This window comes from Triturus cristatus, chromosome 10, assembly GCF_964204655.1.
Source record: "Triturus cristatus chromosome 10, aTriCri1.1, whole genome shotgun sequence".
NCBI lineage: Eukaryota > Metazoa > Chordata > Amphibia > Caudata > Salamandridae > Triturus > Triturus cristatus.
In genome coordinates this window covers 910,388,018-910,409,347 of record NC_140593.1, presented here as the reverse complement: position 1 = coordinate 910,409,347, position 21,330 = coordinate 910,388,018, and the positions used below count along the sequence as shown (strand labels likewise).

Sequence of the window (21,330 nt, the reverse complement as noted above, 5' to 3'; positions counted from 1 at the left end):
AGAGGATATTAAGAACGATATTAAACTTAATGAGTACGCAATGGGACAAAAGTATTAAAATGCTGAGTTGGAATGTAAACGGATTTTGGGATAAGATCAAAAGAAGTGTGGTTCTCCAATATATTAAATAGCAAGCACCTGATATTGTCATGCTTCAGGAGACACACCTGGTTGGGAACTCCTGTAAAGCGATGAACAGATGGGGATATAAAATGATAGCACATGCGGGATTCACCACTAGTTCCAAGGGGGTCGGTATTATGATGAAAAACTCGTGTCCACTCACTGTACACTCCACATGGTCAGACGATAGGGGAAGATACATAGGAATAACATGAATGTGGGAGGGACACACCATAACTCTCATGTCAATATACGTACCACCTGGCCTGAAGACTACGACATTTAAGGATTTGAGCGCTATTTTGCTCTTGTTACCGGAGGGACTGCTGGTACTTGGGGCCGACTTCAACTCAGTGGTCTCGCGTATATTAGATCGTCACCCCCCCCCCCCCCCCCCCCCGAACGACAGGACCACCCCTCCATTGGCTGCCTGATTTTATGGAGACCCTAGGATTGGTCAATGGGTGGAGAACATATAACCCTGAAAAGTCACAACACCCTTTCCACTCCGGGGCCCATCGCAGCCTTTTCTGTATAGATTATATCCTAGTTCCTGCCTCCCAAGGTGCATATATTCACAAAACCAGGCACTTAGCCAGGGGCATATCGGACCATTCACCGTTATGGGCACACATAATTCAAGTGAAGGTGGGGAGACTTTCCCCAATTAGCCTGTGGTAGCTCCGTGATCCCAGTATCCATAAGGATCTCATTAGGGCCATGGATGATTACTTTAAAGAAAACGAGGGGACAGTAGACTCCTCCCACACTTTGTGGGAGGCCTTTAAGTTAGTGATCCAGGGCCAGGCCTTGTCTCTTATATCTGGTAGGAAGAAAGACAGAAAGAAATATCAGAAGCTGAAGACGAGATTTATAGATTAGAAGGGCAACTAGAAACCGAGATCACAACAGAGACACTCCACACACTCCGTCTCAAGCAAGATGAATATAAGGCTCTTGTACCTGATAGGGCTAGAACTTTGGGGAGGGAAAAACTGGGCAGAATATACAACTCGGAAGACAAAGTGGAAAAACTGATTTCCTGGCTTGATAAACCGGAGTGGGGAAGCAGATTGGTTCCGGAAATTTTAGTGCAGTATACACTGCTGTAGCAACCTATTCCGAGAAGGACTCACACAAACTTTTGCGAGACATACAACTCCCTACACTCTCTACTGATGACTGTAACTTTCTTGACAGTGCCTTGACTGCAGACGAAATAGCAAATGCAATTAGATCACTAAACTCAGGAAAAGCCCTCGGCCCCAACGGTATTCCCATTGAGCTGTATAAGCTCAGACCTGACTGCATAGCACCACATTTAAAATCCATGTTTGAAAAGAGCAAGGAAAAAGGGAAGCTGCCAAGGGATCAAAGAATAGCTACCCTCATCACCATGCATAAGGAAGGCAAATCCAAAACTGACTGTGCATCTTACAGACCGATCTCGCTTTTGAATGCTGAACCCAAAATCCTAGCCAAACTCCTGGCAAACCGCCTAGTTAAAACTATTGGAGGCCTGGTGCACCCGGATCAATCAGGCTTTATGCCGCACCGGAACACAGCCCTGAATCTGCGCAGAGTTCATGGGGTCCTGGGGAGAGTAGCTCCAATACAAGAACCAGCCGTAATCGTATCATTGGACGCAACCATGGCCTTCGATACCATCGAATGGCCTTATCTCTTGGCAGTCCTCGCGAAAATGGGGTTTATTCTGGGATTTATTCAATGGATACATCTTCTATACAATGACCCCCTTGCACATGTTGTAGTCAACAACAAAAAATCAGACCCATTTGCATTGAGTCGGGGTACCCATCAGGGATGTCCGCTCTCTCCTCTCCTGTTTGCCTTATCCTTGGAACCCCTGGCGGTGTGGATTCGAAGAGATCCAGAGGTGCGGGGTCTGCACTGGTCCCCAGATTGGGAGGATCGCATTTCACTCTATGCGGACGACATACACTTATACCTGGCTTCTCCTATGAGGTCTCTAATATCTGTTTTAGACATACTGGCTGTACTGGGTAGATACTCTGAGTTCTCCGCCAACTGCGGCAAGTCCCTCTTATATGTTGATATGGGGGGCCCTCCTTCCCCACCAAGAAACTGCCCCATTCAGGTCAACACAGTGGGCTTCAAATACCTGGGTATATTTATTTGATTAGACCGCACGCTCCGGTATGAACGCATTCTCCTCCCGCCACTACAAAAATGTAAACGAGATATAGCTAGTTGGAAAGCACTTCCCCTCTCGCTGCTGGGCAAAGCTGCACTTTTCACAATTATGTATTTACCCCGATTTCTGTGCGCGCTGAAAAACTCCTCAGACCTTGCACCGATGAAGTATTTTAGTGAACTCGAAGGCCTCCAGAGAGACCTATTATGGGACGGAAAACTGCGCATTGCCCTGACCAAGCTTACGTTAAACTGGTATGATGGGGGCATTAGCCTCCCGGACATCAAGAAGTACTACTGGGCGGCACACCTTGCAGCTATTAATGATGGTACCAATGGTCACCCTAATGACCCTGGATATGCAATGGACAGATGGCTCCTCCCGGGAGGTAACTATAATAGGGCGCTATATTCCAAAACTGATCGATACCCACTGATGGGTCCTACAAAACTCTCAGTTCAGGTCTGGCATATGGCCACTAAATCCCTCGGGTGGGAAAACAGACTGACTTTAGGTACTCCCTTGTGGAGTTCTGAAAAGCTGGGTCACTTATGGAGATCGAAGGGCTTCGAGAAGTGGGACCTTATTGAGATCTCGCAAGTCAAAGACATTTGGGAGAAGGGCACAGTTAAGACATTCGCTACTTTACAGCAGCAATACGAATTAGCTGATACAGAACACTTTCGTTATATGCAAGTCCCCATGCACTACAGACCCACGAAAGGATCATCCCCTCCCGATCCTCTCCATTAGAACATAGAGTGTTGGATGGCCACATACCTGAATAAACTATATAATTAATATATAAGAAATTGATCAACAACATGACAGATCCCCTCCAGTCATTGAGACACAAGTGGGTTCGAGACGGCATCAAATTAGATGATGAAAAGTGTCAGGGGACAGTATCCTCCCCGCGAGTGGTAGCAATACTGGCACAGCTTAGATTAGTACAGCTCAAAATTCTCCACAGAGTATATGTGACAGGACCAAGACTTGTGCAGATGGGCAGGGCTCAGGGTGGAGAATGTAGGAGGTGGTGCGGCCAAACAGGCACATTCATGCACATAATATGGGAATGCGAACATTTACAATCCTTCTGGTGTAATATACATGACGTGATAAGTAAAGTACTAAACACTCGCCTTCTCCCAGAGGCGCGTAGATGTCTCTTAAATATATAGGAACCTACTGATCTTAATACCTATCACACGCAGTGGGCCACACTGGAGTTAATGCTGGCAAAGAGGAACATAGCACAACTATGGGGAGCGGCGCAGTCACCAATAGTGGAGTATTGGAAAAAAGACCTTGATTGGTGCATGCACAGGGAAAAGACGGTCTACGCTGCCTGGGGGTGCCCTAGAAATAGACCAGAATCTGGAGCTTATTGAATTCGCACCGGGGGGAGATATGCAGTCCACCACGCAGTATCGATCAGGACGATCCCCCCTCTCCGTAATGCATACCCAAAGGATATTGTTGAAAAACGCGTTTGCTTATTGGCCTCACAGTGTATTACTATGATGATACCTCTGTACTGTGTTTCTCATGTCGATGACTGTTAATAAAAAGAATTATTAAAAAAAAAGAATACTCAAGTCCAACCCTTCCCAACTGATTGCTTTTGCTGTCTGCCGCTTCCTACTCTCAATGTGGAGATGTCGACTGAAATCTACTGTCCTTGGTACCTCTACCCTCCGAACCTAAGGGAATTGTTTTTACCTTTTAAATGCCCCAGCTAAAGCTGCTTTTGTATGCGCCTTATCTAGCTTTAAATATGAACCAATCATTAGCACAATGAATGAAGTATAACTGTTTTTAACTTTGTATAGCATTTGTATGTTTGTTTAATCCTTGTCTTTTTTGGTGTTCTTTATGCTTGAAAGACCATCACCAGTGTGGATTTTAAAGGTCTTATTGTATACACATGCTGTATCACGTGTTTTTTTGACAATTGGCTTAATAACGTTTTTTTGCTTGCTTTCATAAACTGAATAGTCCTGTCCATTGTACGTGACATAACAAGCCACAGGATTCATGAATGTGCACAATGCAAACGTTGTGTGATTGTAAGGAAGGTAGGAATGTCGTATGGATGTAGTCAGTGTTATGTTGAAATTTATTTATATTAGACTACATGTACCACAATGCATTTTATTATTAATAGCACATGCAGGAGTGGGCACACCTGAGAGTTACATAATCTTCGGCCTCGTTCCTCTATATGGTCATGGAACTCCTTAGCGACTTGCAATGTACTGCAGGTATACCTTATCCCTTATATAATGTTATACACTTATAAGATCGTGCTTTACAAGGATCACATTTTGGGACAAGAAACAAAGATTTGTCTTTAAGTTCCATTGGGGAAAACAGTCCAAGAAGCCATCTTCTGCTCTGCATATATCTTATTTTTCACATTATCCTGTAATTCAACAGCATATGTTTCAACCAACTCATGTAACTCAGTACGCCTAGGGATTTCTCAAGGCTGGAAATAATAGACATTACAAAGTATGTTTTACACATGATTTACGATAACAAATAAAGCAAAAATCTATAACTTGTGCTTTGATGTATGCACTTGTGAGAATGGGGCCCAACCACCTTGTGGCACAGTACACACTATGGATGTAAAAAAGTTTGACTGCATTGTGGAAGATGATGTAAAAAGGGTAAAGTCAATATATTCAATCACAACATTTTAGAGAAAAAAATACCAAGAACATATGCGGTCTCATGTAAAAAGCCTGAATCTTATTTTGGACAGTGTGAGTACCTATAAATGAACCAGTAAAATGTGTAGTCCAAGAAATCTGATGGTGATGAGAAGGTCCGGAATGATAACAAGAGCAAAAAAGTTCACAAAACACATGAAACAAAAGTAAGGTTTGACAAGCAGCAGGTAAGGCCTGTGGGTTCTCTCTCACAGACTGAGGAACTGGGAAAGGGTATGTCTCCCGATGTTATGTGTATTTGTAAAGAATACTATCACCCTCTAGGGTATCCTGGCGCTCATCCATTGTGTGGAGGCCATTGTGGTTTGCCCCTGTGGTCTGCACATGGTGTTCAAGTTGGTCCTGGGGTAGTCACTTCACAAGATAAGATATCCCCTCGAGTATCGCATTGCGAAAGACTTGAAACTACAGGGTTTCTTCGCAGCAAAACACAGGGGCAGCTCCTCCGTTGTACAGGAGGACAGTTGCCCCACTTAAACCCCCCACCCAAATCCCCAGGGATGAAAGATAAAATGGAAGTTTCTTACCATTTTATTTTTCATGCCCCGTCCCAAACAGAGCAACAGGACTGGGGTGGGGTTAGAGAAAACAAAAGCCTCAAGAGCGCTGTGTAGCGCCGAATAAGGTAGCTCCCACCAATCATAGGGCTGCTCTCAGGCTAGAGAGAGCAGATCTAGGATTGATATAGGGAGTTGCTGCTTCTGGTTCCGGTTCCAGTTCCAGTTCCAAAGAAGAGGTCGGGACCGGAGACCTCGTGTTGTGTTGTCAATTTTTTATATATATTATTTGCATGCTTTTTTAATATATATAATTTAAGTGTATGTACCCCCGTCCCAGTAGATGCCAGCTGCCACTGGCAAAACAACTCCATAGCCACTTAAAACACTTTGTTCGAGATTATCTGAAGAATTTACTTCTAGTGTATCAATGTTGTTCCTAAGCACTAGGGATTCATGGTGGGTGGTCCACTGAAGCTGTACAATGGCCAGGACATTTACAACATGTATTGGCTGTTTGGTTCCTTTGCTCTAAGCAAGAAGACAATCAGCACAAAATCAGATCACAAGGTAGGACATTATTTAACAACTATGACTAAGGTACCAAGTCAGGTGCATCCCTTCCACTGCTAGACATAGTTCCACTATACGAACTGCACCAATGACAACTATGTCAAAGAAGAAAGGGCACTAGGGAAGGGGAATGGAAAAATAGGTATAGAGTGGCTTAGAATACTAAAGTACCAGGTAAGGCCACTCCCTGTTTGTTCTCCTGACTCAAAAAATCTTGTATCTCCACATCCACTGATCTAGCACTTTGCATTTTTACATGGTTTGCCAGTCTGCAGTGTGATGACCCCAAATCTGCTATAGGAAACTATACGCCTGTTATCTAGATTTTCAAGCTATGGGCCCTCAGCCAAAAGTTTTGTCTCAGACCAAACCCTGGAATGTTTATTTGCATATAGACAAATTATAAAAAGGTTGTGCGGTGTACATTCTCTTAGTACAAATTGTTGCTGGTCATTTATCCTTTCAAAAAACAAAGCTGTGTCACTAGATAAGAGAATGTCTATCAGTCCTGGCAATCACTTGTCATTTTCCACAGTTGACACTAAAACAATGTAACTTCAGTACCGCACAATGGTTGACAGCCTGTCCAGATGCAGGCAAAGTCACTCATGAACAAAGGTGGCAGGAGGGTTGCGTCACCTTTATGGTGTGGTCGGTACACAATAGATACATTCATAAGACAAAGGATCACTATTCCTAAATTGTTTTACACCATTTTTACTTGGATAACTGATTGGCAGTGCTAAATTTGAGCCGGTGGTTTCCAGTGCTCAGCACCGGCACTTAATCATCAACACCGGTGTTTATAGTGGGTACTCAACCCAAAGGTATTGGAGTGCTTTTCATGAGCACCAGTTAAGGACAAATTAATTTTTTGCAAACACATGGAGATTGAGTGATTAGCCCAGAATCACAGGATGTTTAGCCTAGCTGAGACTCAAACCTGGTTGCCCAGCTTCAAAGTCGGCAGCTCTGGTCGTTATGCCACATCCTCTCCCCACTTGTAGGGTTTCATGGTTAGTAGTTAGTTTTGCTACAGGCGGACTATTTTTCCGCAAATAAACCACTTCTGATTGGTAATTTTCCCTTGACTTGGGAAATTATGCTGTGCAGATTACCTTAATGCCAAGTTGAGCATCAGTAATTAACATGCGAGGGGCAGTGTGCCTTTAGGTTTTCTTTATCCACTATGAAGACGTAACAATAACCTAAGTTTGCACTTCTTCCTATATAGCTACAAATTTCTAAAGTGTTGACAATTTTACAAATGGCAATGATAGATTGATGATAAGAGCCTACTGAGTTATCAATTGTTTATATGTACCCACCTTGGTTTTACAACAACCCGCTTTGCATGTCATTATATTTTTCCTACTTTCCTTCCAAGATTATGACAATCATTGAAGACTCTAGGAGGTATATTTCCCTTGAGTACTGGTGATTAGTAGTTTTGCTAACCCAGGAAGGAAAGCTATTGCGAAGGGATGAGCTACTTGGCCCTTGTAAGCCACAGTAGAATCTGTGCATATGGGAAAAGGCATGATTTCTGAAACAAAGGGCTTTTGATGCTATTGACATGATCTACTCTGCTGGGTGAGAGTTTTTCCTTAGCAATGATCACAGAATTCATTTGAACTGGACAGGAAGCCACAGGTAAAAAAACTCCCAGTGCCATCAAACAACTCTTGCGAGCATGAGATATGTCAAAGTGCAGTAAAAAGTGTGAACACATGAACGACATTGAGCTACAAAATTAGCTGGCCAGTGATGGGCTACACAATTAGCTGGCCAGGGATGATGTAGAACTTCAAACTGTGCTACCTTTGAGCTGTCCTGCTTCCTGCAAAAGAGTTGTGCTGCTAAAGACGGGGTACCATGGTTGTGGAAAACGGCCTCCATATCTCCGACTCACCTTCTGAAATTAATTGCTGGGACCCTAGATCAAAGCCATGCCTGAAATGAGCCTTTGTGCCTGAAATTTCGAGATCATTGAATCGGGTTGCTAGATTCAATGTATGAGAGGGCAAAGGAGAAGGCTGCAGTTTTCTGGATGGACAGCTCAGCAGCAGAGGTGTCTAGCAGCAAGATGTTGAATTCGAAGCACTGTGTCCCCTAGAGGAGCAGAGTGATGCACAACTGGATGTCACTGACTTTTCCTGCACCTGTCCTCAGAATTGCTGGTTTTAAAACCCACACATTGCCCATCTACATTAATAATCTCTGTACACAGATATCAACAGCATTATAGAACAAAGCCAGTACTTCATCATGGATCACAAATTGATCTGACAAAGATATGATCTGCTCATCTTAGTCTCTGTGAGCACCTACAAAACTTGTTGGTCACCTGGAACCTGCTGCCAGGTTCCAATTGGAGATATTCGATAAGCGCCTCTATAATTCGGAATCTCTACACAAATGTAGTAGTGTAGTAACACACACACACACTGTAGGAACTGGACGTAAAAGAGGGAAAAGGGTAAGAAAGAAATTTAGATTCACCCTCCTATGGTTTTGTCTCAAGTGCAAGTAAGTTTTGTAACTTCAGTGACTATTTTTTCAACTCAGGCATCAGTAGTTAACAAGCTTTCGGGACCACAAGACCAGCTATAAGAAGTAGTACACATAAACTGAAAAGAAACTTGCGTGAGAGCAGAATCAGAGGTTAAATCAGACCTACCAGTCTTATCAGCAGAAGTCGCTATTAAAAGCATCAAACCAACCTGAATACCAGTTGGAGAACTCTGGATGCTAAGATGATCAACTGAACACAAAAGGTACGTAGATTCCCTTGACATAGCAAACACGGGAACCAAAAAGGGAACAGGAGAATCCGAAAGAAACAGAAAAAGATGAAAACAACTGAACTGGAGGAAACAAATTGTCAGGGGAGAACTAGAACAAAGTGGAGAGCCACAACAAGCAAGTGACATGTTACCAGGTGTCTAATCCACATTGTTTTAGCCTTAAGAATTGGCTCTAACCTACTCTCGCCTTGAATTGCACCCTAAACCAGAAAATGGGTACGTGAAGGCAAAACTCACATGTGCAGTCTAATGTTTTTGTGCTTTCAGTTTCCATAGGCCTGTTCTTCAGAGTTTCCAAGCCCTCCAAACCCCGAGCCTAAGATCATGTACAAGCCATGAGTATATTCTGACACCCACTCAGGCTGTTCACTGTGCAGTCACTACTAAAGCAGAGAAGCAGAACAAGAACTAATCACAAGGATAACTTTTTCGAACAGGCCCAAATGCTTACTTAGAGGTGCCCACTACATTCTGACTCATCCTACCTTGGAATCCCATACAGCTGAAAACACCCATAAAAGAATTGTGTTGTTTTCTTAACTTTTAATATGTATGTTAATGGACATCTATTGGCAATAATGTTAAACAGTCATCCAAAGCGTTTGCATTAAAAGAGATAAACCGATTTTTATCCATTTGCCCATTGTTGCAACTTTTTGTCATTTTCAGCAATAAAAGTTATATTTTATAAAATCACGTTGCCTAACCTTTTCATTTTAGCCATTAACTTTTTAGTGTTTGTGCTTGTTTATTTATGCTTCCTTGGAACTCTGTCCGAGTTAACCCTTTGATACTTGAAAGACAAGTAAAGAGATGTTGTGAGCAAAAACTATAGATCACTTTTATTCCTATGGAGGGCCTCATTATCTACAGAAGGGCCATTTGTATTTATGACTTGTTTGGTAGCTCAAATATAGCTTTATAAACCTCTACCCACTCCCTCACTTCTACAATAAATATGGTTTCTCGCAGTCCCTGGTACTGCACCCAAAGACTCAGTACTAATAATGCACAAGTATTTAATACGTCATCTCTTGCCTCCCTCCACATGGTCCCACTGCTTCTCGAAGTATCTACTTTATTGCAAATTTTTGTTTTATTCTTAAAAACATACCTCGCCTTTTAGCGCTTCGGTAATGTCCCCGATAAAGGTAGTAATAAGGACAGACCCTATTGGTATTAGTAGTACGTTTACTACTCTTGTATCTTACTATTGTCTACTACTCCTGTATCTTACTTTTGTAAGATACCAGAGTAGTAGAAGTACTACTAATAGTAGTAGTAGTTGTTGGTGATCTGTACAATCACACGGTTACTTACGGGGGATGAAGGGAACCCGACTCAGAAACTAAAAAAAGTGTGACCGTTTATTTATTTCTGAGGGGTTTTCTGAATTCCTTCATACTCGCCAAGGAACTCTTCAAAACAAAGCAGTCACAAGAGTAGAAAGCTGTGGTTCTCACACACTCACCTTCTGAGCGGCAACCAGAGCTGCAGCTTCACTTTTATCCATCACAGTATACTTGTGTCGTAACCTGGCTTCCACCTCTTGTTCTTGTTGACTACCAAGAGAAAAAATGTATAATTTATTGTCAGAGTAAAACAATAGCAAAGAGACGTCATATCTTATGACAACAAATGATTACATAGGTAAGAATCTTTGTAGGATGAAAAGGTCATGGCTAGCAGCCAACATCATAAGTGTACTGCTCTATCATGAAATTTTACTGATCCGCAACTAAATCTCTAGGAAGTACACCACAAACATGTAAGTAATATGGCGTTGAAACATCTTTGACTTGTACCAGCCCTGAAAAGAGATGCTCAGCAGCAACACATGTTCCCTCTCTCATTAATGTATGTCTTTGGCATTCATATTCTAACTACAGAGCCTGAGCCCATTTCAGTTGAAGAGTTTAGATTTGAAGCAAGAGGCCAACTGTTCAGCATTGAAAGAGAAGATGAGTCTGGGAAAGGAAGAGAAAGCCAACGGTTGAGGGTGCCAAGCTGGTGATGAGAATCATGAGATTGGTCAGGAATGAGCACATGAAAAAGTGTTCCTTTACAGTTTTTAAGTTTGAACAAAGTGTCTTGTGTTTGCATCATAGGTATTAGTTTTCCAGAGGGATACTGTGCCAGGGGAAAGCCAAGGTTTGAAGTGAGTTTGGAATAAGGTTTACGTTTTGCGGGTGAGGGGACAGTCAGAAATGGCAATTAAAAGGGAATAATTAAAAGGGAACAAGTGGATTGTTCCAATAGAAGTAGAATGGATGGGTATTGGGTAGACCCGGGAATCAGTGAGAGGAAACTGTAAAAAAGGGCCCTCCTCATTCATTTTTTTACTCATAGAAACTGATATTATTATCCATTCATTTAATTCAGCTGACCATTAGGAGGGAAATTTACAAATGTTGCTTGGATCTGAGAAGGCACCGAGAAGGCTACTGTTGAAGAATTCGGACAAGACTTAACAAGGCCACTGCTGAATAATTCTGGTCTTCCTGTTGAAGTACTGATCAGTGTTCCTGCCTCCCACCTTTGAATCTCTAACCCTAAAGGCTACTCTCTTAGTGAAGGAAGCTGGACTCTTGTAAGTCCACCAGAAGAAGAGTGTCCAGGGCTTACACAGAGGTGCTTATATTTTCCTACAAATGTGAATGCGTGAGCATTCGAAGAATCAAATTAGCTGCATCTGCTTGGAGGAAAACCAGCAAGACTAAAGATGATAGAACCTTTGGCTGTGGCTCTGACTTGGGAGTGGGGAAAAGTGTTTTTCCTCACTCAAACCGTGGCTGGTGGCCAAAGAGCATTTTAAGATTGTTTGCAACTTTTGCTCCAATAGGACATTAGCTATACAAACCTTTCCTAAATGTTCTGTAATTATAAACATTTGTTTTGGCGGCTGCTTTCTGAACAGGAACATCTGCGGCATGAGTAAAACCACAAGACAGCATTTTTACAAGAACTACTCTACTCTTAAACTAGGACAAAACAAACACACTGTTGCTGCTAGGGAGCGTGTTTGAAAAGCACAACCAGAGCATGTGGTGGGCTTAATTTTTCACTTTCACAGACTAATTTAAATTTTAAAAAAATCACAATTTGTTGAGGTAGGCCTATTGAGCCCTAAATCAGATTTACTTTATTTGTGTGTAGTTTTAATAATTGCATTGATTTCTTTTCAACTAAATCGGTTTGTAAAATTATGGTATTCATTTCTTAACTGTGATGTTGTTTCAGTTTTGCTGTTAATGTGCCATAGGGATTATCTGAGGAGGTGGGCCTTGCTGTTTGTGCCAATCTAAAAAATGTAAGTTGAGGGTTTCTGGTTGAAATCTACTTCTTCTTTGAAGTGCTAGGTTGCTTTGGTTTGTAAGGGCTCAGTCACTGCTTATTATCATGACTGAGGCCACACCTCCTCTAACAATATAGTTTTATACAATTTCACTACAGTAAGGGATTCTTCCAATTAGTTTAGATGAGCAGTGTCACATATAAACGCAGGTCTTTTATGTCGTTCTGACAATGTAACAGTGCTCTTCATGTTCAATCTACGTTTCGATCCATATAACTAGATCACCGGCGACCTCCATGACATGTTCTCCAGTCTGATCAATATCAAAATAGCTCAGTCTAGGTGAAAATATACTCCACCATGTTCTGCATTATAATAAATAGATGATTCATATCAATAGGCATAACTGCATTCTGAAACCTTATTATCCACCAAAAGAACTTACAGGCAATGCCCCATATATTGACAAACAGCAAAGAAATACCTGGTCCACCACCCAAGCGAGATGTTTTGGAGACACCTCCATGCATCATAAGTAAGTGCACCTACCTTAAAATGACTTTGAATTGGTGGAACACTTCTTGGATTTGTCTGACGTTTACAATCTAAGAAAAAGAACAGCTAATAAGCATGTTTTAAAAATTAGGCCAATGAAAGCCAAAGCGAAAATGCAATGAATGGAAATCTGTGTTCAACACACAAGACGGTGTAAGAATCAAAAAGAGACAAATGTATCACTTAAAAACTTGATGTAACAACTAAGATGCGTAAAACTACTCAGTTGTTAATGCTGGCTGGCAAAATATTTTCCCCAAGGTACTTCTTGTCACAATCCCAGCTAGCAGTGACAAGGCATTTTGTGTCTCTGTAGCTGTCCAAATCAGTAGGACACAGGGAAGGCGAGTGGGGCAGCCCAGCCACATGATACAGTTCTTCAGCCTGGAGCAAAGACAAATATATATCTCTTTGACTGTGGGCACTTGGAAGCAGCTGCTAATAAGAAGATTGACAGTCAACTGAGACTTTAACTCATCGAGATGAATTATGTAACATTGGGTTTCAGAATGTGCAAACAACTTCCAAAATGCTTAAGTCTAACTCCAGATGAGTGACACTTTACACGTCTGCCATTAATCACCAGTTTGCAACTGAAGATAGATCAGTCATGTTTGCAATTTGTGCTATGATAATAGAGCATGTTTAAAGGCGATTGACTTGTATACTTCTCATTGGAGGCCTTTTAATAATTATGGGGCCCGATTTAGATTTTGGAGGACAGGTACTCTATTACAAACATGACAGATATTCTGCCCGCCTTATCACAAGTGCCTTAGGATGCAATGTATAGTTAGGCAAACAGGATATCCTTTACGTTTGTGATGGAGCAACCCATATCCAAATCTGTAAAACAGGACATAAATGTTTTAATGAATGTTTTTTCACATTGCACTGCTTTTTGGTTTCGTAATATGTTTCCATGGGCGGCTCTTCCGCTATGGCGGAGGAGCATCGCCCCACTGCTTTTAAGCTGTGCACTGCAATATAAAGGAAACATAAAATGATAATAACTTTGAGTTATCATTTTATGTTTTCTGCTGCTTTGCAGGTGGGTTGGCGGACCTGCTCTCTGCTCTTGGAGCAGGCAGGGGAGGAGTGGCATGCCCACTCCTAAGAGTGCAATGACAGTTTGGTCGGCCCTCTCGAGCCACCCAAACCAGTCATTCGTACTTTCCCCGTTTTCCATGCAGGTTGCATTACATCCTGCGTGGCGAACACTCCCAGGCCCCATTCCCCGGTTGAGCATCTAACCAGGACGCTCAAAACCAATCACAACGCTGCATTGCAGAATTGTGATTGGTCAGGGAAGCATGGGTGCTTCCTAATCACAACGCTGCATTGCAGCTTTGTGATTGGTCAGGGGTGCCTTTTCTGTGCTTCCAGTGCCTCAGTGTGACGAGGAGAGCAGAAGCAGAGAAGCGGGACCGACGCGACAAGGTAAGTGCTTCTTTTATTGTTATTATTTTTTTTACTGTTTCCCCCACACCCCTTGCGCCTCCCCTTACCCACCGCACGCCCGCCTCACCACCCACGAACCATGCCAGCCGCCACTGCATTTTTCATTTTAAACAAAACACATTGTGGGTTTCAGAGAAAATTATTTTAAAATGGTGGTGCATCTATCAACTTGAAAACTGAAAAACACACTGCATGACTTTTATAATAAAATAGTGACATACAGGCACAAATGCACACAATAATGTGTCCTCCATAATGAGCAGACTTCATTGGGTCCCCTGTGCTTTACGAGTACGCTGCACACTAGGGCATGAAAGAGAAGACACTATATTTCCCCCGCAGTACTTCACGTATTTAAATATTTTTCTACATGACGGCTGCGTTATACTAATAACTTCACCCAACTAGGGGAATGTTTGGAGTGTGACGCCCTCCAAATAATTGGATTCTTGGCTTGGTAGTTAGGACTGAGGTCTGCTATCTCTGAGCTGGTTTTTTTTCGTCATGGGCTAAGAATGAAAGACAAACTAGGGACCTTTGATGTAGATTTGCACTCTCAACACCAGCGAAACTCTAGATCTGCTCACCTCAAATGTCTGTTTTTGTAACAAAGTCTTTAAGCATAGGACTAGCATAGTGCTGCCATGCTGAGCTGTAAAATGATAAAGGCCAATTACTACTACAGGCACAGTATTACAGCTTTGAATTCGTAAAATACCAACCAAGCCAACCTGAAATGAGTAAAAGCAACCCCTGATAAAGTGTTTCACTCTATTTAGAGTTCTTCAGAGAGGTATACCTATGTCCAGAAACAAGGGAGCACCCAGTATAGGTCAAAACAGTACCCTTTCAAGCATGGAGTAATGTTTAAATTATGCAAAAAATAAGCAGAGAACTCTGGGTAGTTCTTAAGTTTAGGTGAAAAGCAGCTCCTGTATAGAGCACTCTCAACACCAGCGACACTCTAGATCGGCTCACCTCACTGTCTGCTTTTCTATCAAAGTCTTTAACCATAGGATTAGCACAGTGCCATCCATGCCAAGATAGAAAGGGAAAAAGTATTTTGCCATTTCTACAGCAAAGTCTTTAAGCATAGAACTAGCACAGTGCTGTCCATGCTGAGCTGTAAAATGACAAAAGCCAATTACCACTCCAGGAACAGTATTACGTGTGCTCCATACAGGAGCTGCTTTCCACCTAAACTTGAGAACTACCCAAAGTTCTCGGCTTCTTTTAAAAAAAATTTTTTTTATTAAAGTCGTCAGTATCAAAATACAGCATTACAATGGACCACATACGTTATACACCCTCAGCGCAGTACTACACAGCTGAAATTAATAACTGTATGTGACATGTACTTGCATTTATGCAGAAATATCAGCATTACCGGATCCTTGTCTATAGGTTGTAGATTGAAATGACAGCAATTTTGCACATAAGCATTATCAATAATATTACTGAATGGTTTTTAATATTCTTAAAATATTTATATATTTTATATTTCTATCTTGTTACAGATGAAATTCGGACATATGAGTGGTAGCAATGTGCCGTCTATACATCTATACATTATGAGATTTATCTCAGGATCTGGTGTTCCCGATTTTGAGAAGAAATTCAATATGAATTCTTAAGGACACTTTCTGCATTTTATGTCTGACATGCACTAATTTCGTTTTCACCCTAATTAAATAAGATGTTGTTAATTCAACACAGCAACAATGTTGAATTAAGGGGCACTTTTTGAAATGAAGGAAATGACATCACAGTAAAAAGACTGAGACATCCTTTTAGGTATATACCTTACATTCGAATGTGTGCAGTATTTTGTTCATGTTTATTCACGTTGTGTGGTCACATGGGTGTAGTATCACAATTTAAAAATGGCAATTTTACCTCTATTCGTTGATGTGAACAAGGGCGAGTGACGCCCGAAACGCGTCTTCAAAGGATTCTACAGCTGAAATAAACATATTGCTGCTTTAAATCCGTGGTTCGTGATTCCTTGGTGACTGGGTCGGCAAAAGGAAAGCTGCAAGTATACTAAGGATCAGGTGTGTTTCTATACCAATTTACGAAAGGTGGTTGCTTTTGTGACGAACCCCCTCCCCTGCAAGAGGTTACCGCCCTCAACCGACAACTGTGTGGATCCGAGAAAGGAGTTTTGGCGGCAACCCCCTTAGGAATTGCACAACGCTCGTGAGATTGCATCGGCTTACGGCTTCACGGTATCAACTCTGATTTCCGTTGGTGCTAAGATCCGCGAGCATCGCAATACAAACCAAGGTGGGGAGGTGATTTAAAGCAGTTTCCGGCAGGCGTCAGATACTTTAGCCGTGCTATCGCTGTGTTTTCCTATCACGATGTCAGCCGAGGTAGTTCGTACCCGAGAGGCTGCTGCAGAAGAATTGTTTAAAGATATGCCTAACAACCCTGCTGAGCGGGAAGGTACAGACATTTCAAATACCGGCAAGGAAACGGACGCGAAGATTTTACTTAAGAGACTTGAAAAATGCATGAGAGCAGAGACGACTAAATGGTGGGAACACAAATCCCTGACTAAATACATTGAGGTCGGTCGTATTCCCAGGGGTCTGCGTATCCTGTTAGCCCCCAGCTTTGAGAACCCCAACCCAAACATGCTAAAGGAATGGGGAGAAAGCAATCTGGCTGCATCAATGAATTTGGTGCGTATCTTGGTCAAGTATGCTGAAATAGACAGACATGCTATTATGGAAGAAATAGCAGTAATTTCGGAGCAGCTGGCCAAACTGGAACCAAGTGAGTTCATCACTAAAACAAAGCGCGACATTGAGGAGAGAGTGAACAAACAGGAGGAAAAAATAAAAAATCGTAAGGCACAGAAATTTCTTCGAGATAAATGTGACTATGAAGAAGGTCGTATTTTTACTTTCGCGCGCAAGTATGAAAACGCAAGGAAAGCAATCTTTGAAAAAGGCACTCAAAATGTGAACAAGCCTGAGTCGGCAGGAATCAGCAACACTATTAATGTGGCAACCGACAGTGATTCTCTCACGTGTGAAGTCTCATCTGACTGTGAAAGTATATCCAGTCTGGGAACATCAGGACAAACAAAGATCTTAAATTTAGGAGAAGAGGTTGATTTTTTAGCTTTCGACAGACGCCAAACGCTAAGGCCTCGGAATCAAACCAACAAGAGGCAAGAAAACTTAAAAATATTCGAAGAAGGGAGCGGCGCAAAAAGAGGAAAAGCGCCAACAAGAAAATCATATTGGCGCAGAAAGTGAAAGCAGACAACAATACTATTATCAACCTCTCTCCATTGATCTTATCTCAAGCAGAGGAACAACTTTTGAGCTTGGGGCTTTCTTTCTGTCCGGTAAGCGATTTTAATTATTCCCAGACCAGAGTGGATGTATTTTGTTTCATTAGAAAATTAAAACTCAAAAAGTTCTTTGCCATCAAGGATGGATTAAAGGAAATACAGGCCAACCAAGATATATGCCAAACCAATGTTACCACATGTAGCAGTGAATTGAAAGCTTCAGATGCTACTTTATTACGAGATATGCAACACCTTAATAAAGAGACAGTATTGGGGACTGATTTGGAGGGAGATCTGTGCTCCACGCAGGAAGGTCTACACTTAGAACATATATCACAATTGGGAGCCGGCATCAGTCCATTTAAAGCCAAATCAAAGTTTATACCCATTATGCCTAAGGATGCTATTGACATTTATCATGAAGTTGTAATTGAAGATATAAAAAAGCTTCATTATCGTACAAAACATAGAAAACGGTACAAAAGTGAACAAGAAGTAGAATATGCCAAATTGATTAAAAAATTGGGAAATATGCATGAAATTATAGTTACAAAATCGGACAAAGGCGGCAATATGGTTATTTGGCCCCAGAAAGATGATATATTAGAGGCCACAAGGCATCTACAGGATGTAGAGTGCTATGAGAAAACTTCTCTCAAAAAGTACAATGTGGCCAAACAAACCTTAAAGAAGGAACTAATGGCTTGGAAAAAGAAGGGGTCATCTCTATGGAGGAATTTAAGTTTCTGAACATAGAACATCCAACAATGGCCAAACTTTATTTCATCCCAAAAGTACATAAAAAGACAACACCAGTTCCCGGTAGACCAATCATATCGGCTATCAACAGTGTAGGGGAAACTGTGACCCAATATGTTGACTTTTTCTTACAAGAGTTTGTTAAAACATTACCGAGCTACATCAAAGATACTGGGGATTTCTTATCAAAGATAGAGAACATCACATGGTCAGAGGATTTACTTTTTATAACATTGGATATAGAATCCTTGTATACCAGTATCGAACACTCCACTGGACTAGCGGCAATAGAACATTTTCTGGGGCTAAGACCTATTGAATTTTATCAGCATAATAAGATGCTTTTGAGCTTGATTTCTTGGTGTTTACACAATAATTATTTTATATTTGGCAATGATTTGTACTTACAGAAAAGAGGCGTGGCGATGGGGGCTTGCTTCTCCCCCAGCTATGCATGTTTGCATGTTTGCATGTTGGCTGGTGGGAGGAGCAGGTCCTCAAGATTACCCATGCCAATGTTTTTAAGGAGAATGTTTTGTACTGGATGCGCTACATCGATGATGTTTTTGTAGTTTGGAAAGGTAGTGAAACTAAAGCATCACAATTCATTGATGAAATGAATGTTAACACTGCCAATCTCAAATTTACATCCAACAAGAGCAGAAACAGTATTGACTTTTTAGATGTGAAGGTGTACAAAAGGGATGGAGCTTTAGGTACGACATTGCATAGAAAAGAAACGGCTGGCAATTTGATTTTGCATGCCAGCAGCTCACATCCCAAACATATGGTTGATAACATCCCATATGGGGAATTTTTGCGTCTCAAGAGGATCTGTAACAACCATGAAGATCTTAACAGATGCATTGAGGAAGCATACAGCAGATTTAAAGAAAGAGGATATAGTGAGAAAATTTTAAAAACAGCTCTGAACAAAACCAGGGAAAGATCCAGGGCATCTCTTCTCACTAACAAAGTGGAAATCTTACCTGATGATAAATCTGCTCCAAGGTTGATTACTGCTTTTAACAAGCAAGAGAGGAAAATCCGTGCCATAATTAAACGTCATTGGCCGATTATCTTAACGGATGGGGTACTATCGACTAGATTACCATCCCAACCAACTGTCACATACAGAAAGGGCATCTCTATGCGCACACAAATAGGTAAGGCATGTCCGGAACTAACTACAGCCAGAACGTGGCTACAGCCCAAAAATGGCTTTACCAAATGCACCACTTGCAGGGCGTGTAAATTTGGTATCAATACCACACATTATCTTTCTCCTTTCAGCCCTGACAAAATAGCCATTAGGGGCAATATTACTTGTAAAACAGAGTTCGCTGTATATGTCCTGACGTGCACTTGTGGACTTAAGTACGTAGGTAGTACTAAGTTACAAGTGCATGTCAGGATATTACAACATCTACGCGCCATTGTTAATAACTACTCCGCATACCCGGTGGCTCGCCATTTTAAATCTACACATAACAATGACCTTAGTTGTTTAAATTATTTTGTGGCAGCAGCCATTCCAAAACTACGTCGAGGTGGAGATCGAGAGAAAGCCTTAAGACAGTTGGAATCTAAATTAATTCTTGAGCTTGATACTAAGTTCCCATCTGGTCTCAATAACACAGAGGATCTGCATAACTTTTTATAAACTAGCATCTTTAGGTCTGATTTTTCAAATCTGTTTTAAGTCCGGTTCTTCTTATGTATCTTATCTTTGTTTCTATATATATTTTTTAGATATGATGCATGTATATTCATTATTGCCACATACGTAATTTTTTTAGTGAAATACAAACTAACTGTGATATATTCCATTTTTATATGTGGCTTAGATGTTTTTAGAGATACATGCACCATAGTTATAACACTATTGTAATTCACACAGTTACACTTTTGCTAACTTTGCACATTCTATAAATATTTTAGGTGTTTATGTTATGTTTAGGATACGGTCTTTTAATTAGAATAGTTAGGTTGCCCGCATCTTGGGTTAAGAAATATAGAAATCTGCACGAATATTAGATGATGGTCGTATACTTGCATTTATGCAGAAATATCAGCATTACCGGATCCTTGTCTATAGGTTGTAGATTGAAATGACAGCAATTTTGCACATAAGCATTATCAATAATATTACTGAATGGTTTTTAATATTCTTAATATATTTATATATTTTATATTTCTATCTTGTTACAGATGAAATTCGGACATATGAGTGGTAGCAATGTGCCGTCTATACATCTATACATTATGAGATTTATCTCAGGATCTGGTGTTCCCGATTTTGAGAAGAAATTCAATATGAATTCTTAAGGACACTTTCTGCATTTTATGTCTGACATGCACTAAGTTCGTTTTCACCCTAATTAAATAAGATGTTAATTCAACACAGCAACAATGTTGAATTAAGGGGCACTTTTTGAAATGAAGGAAATGACATCACAGTAAAAAGACTGAGACATCCTTTTAGGTATATACCTTACATTCGAATGTGTGCAGTATTTTGTTCGTGTTTATTCACGTTGTGTGGTCACATGGGTGTAGCATCACAATTTAAAAATGGCAATTTTACCTCTATTCGTTGATGTGAACAAGGGCGAGTGACGCCCAAAACGCGTCTTCAAAGGATTCTACAGCTGAAATAAACATATTGCTGCTTTAAATCCGTGGTTCGTGATTCCTTGGTGACTGGGTCGGCGAAAAGGAAAGCTGCAAGTATACTAAGGATCAGGTGTGTTTATATATATATATATGTATATATATATATATATATATTATCTACTGGCGGTCGCCAGTAGATAGTTATAGTTAGGACCCTGTTTCCATAGGAAAACCGCAACATTCTATTTTGAATAACTTTGGCGCCGGTCGACGAATCCTCGCGAAATTTTCAAAACTAATGGGGCGCTACGCTCCGCTCCTACCCTGAAAGTCTCGGGGGGATTCGTCAAGCGGGGGCTGAGAAAAAAGGGGGGTCCCAAAACGCGTTTTCCCCATGCATTTTTCCATAGGACCTTTAGA

General features: G+C 41.2%; 1 protein-coding gene across 2 annotated transcripts in view; it reads right to left on the bottom strand.

The window, feature by feature from the left end:
- Positions 1–21,330, bottom strand: part of KIF9 (kinesin family member 9) — a 567,914-nt gene that overhangs the window by 348,946 nt on the left and 197,638 nt on the right. For both annotated transcript variants that reach the window (XM_085630190.1, XM_085630191.1), the window contains exons 13-14: positions 12,762–12,817; positions 10,389–10,479 (exon numbers count right to left, since the gene is read on the bottom strand). In XM_085630190.1, coding sequence (XP_085486316.1) covers positions 10,389–10,479; positions 12,762–12,817 — 147 coding nt within the window. The remainder of the gene's footprint in view (positions 1–10,388; positions 10,480–12,761; positions 12,818–21,330) is intronic.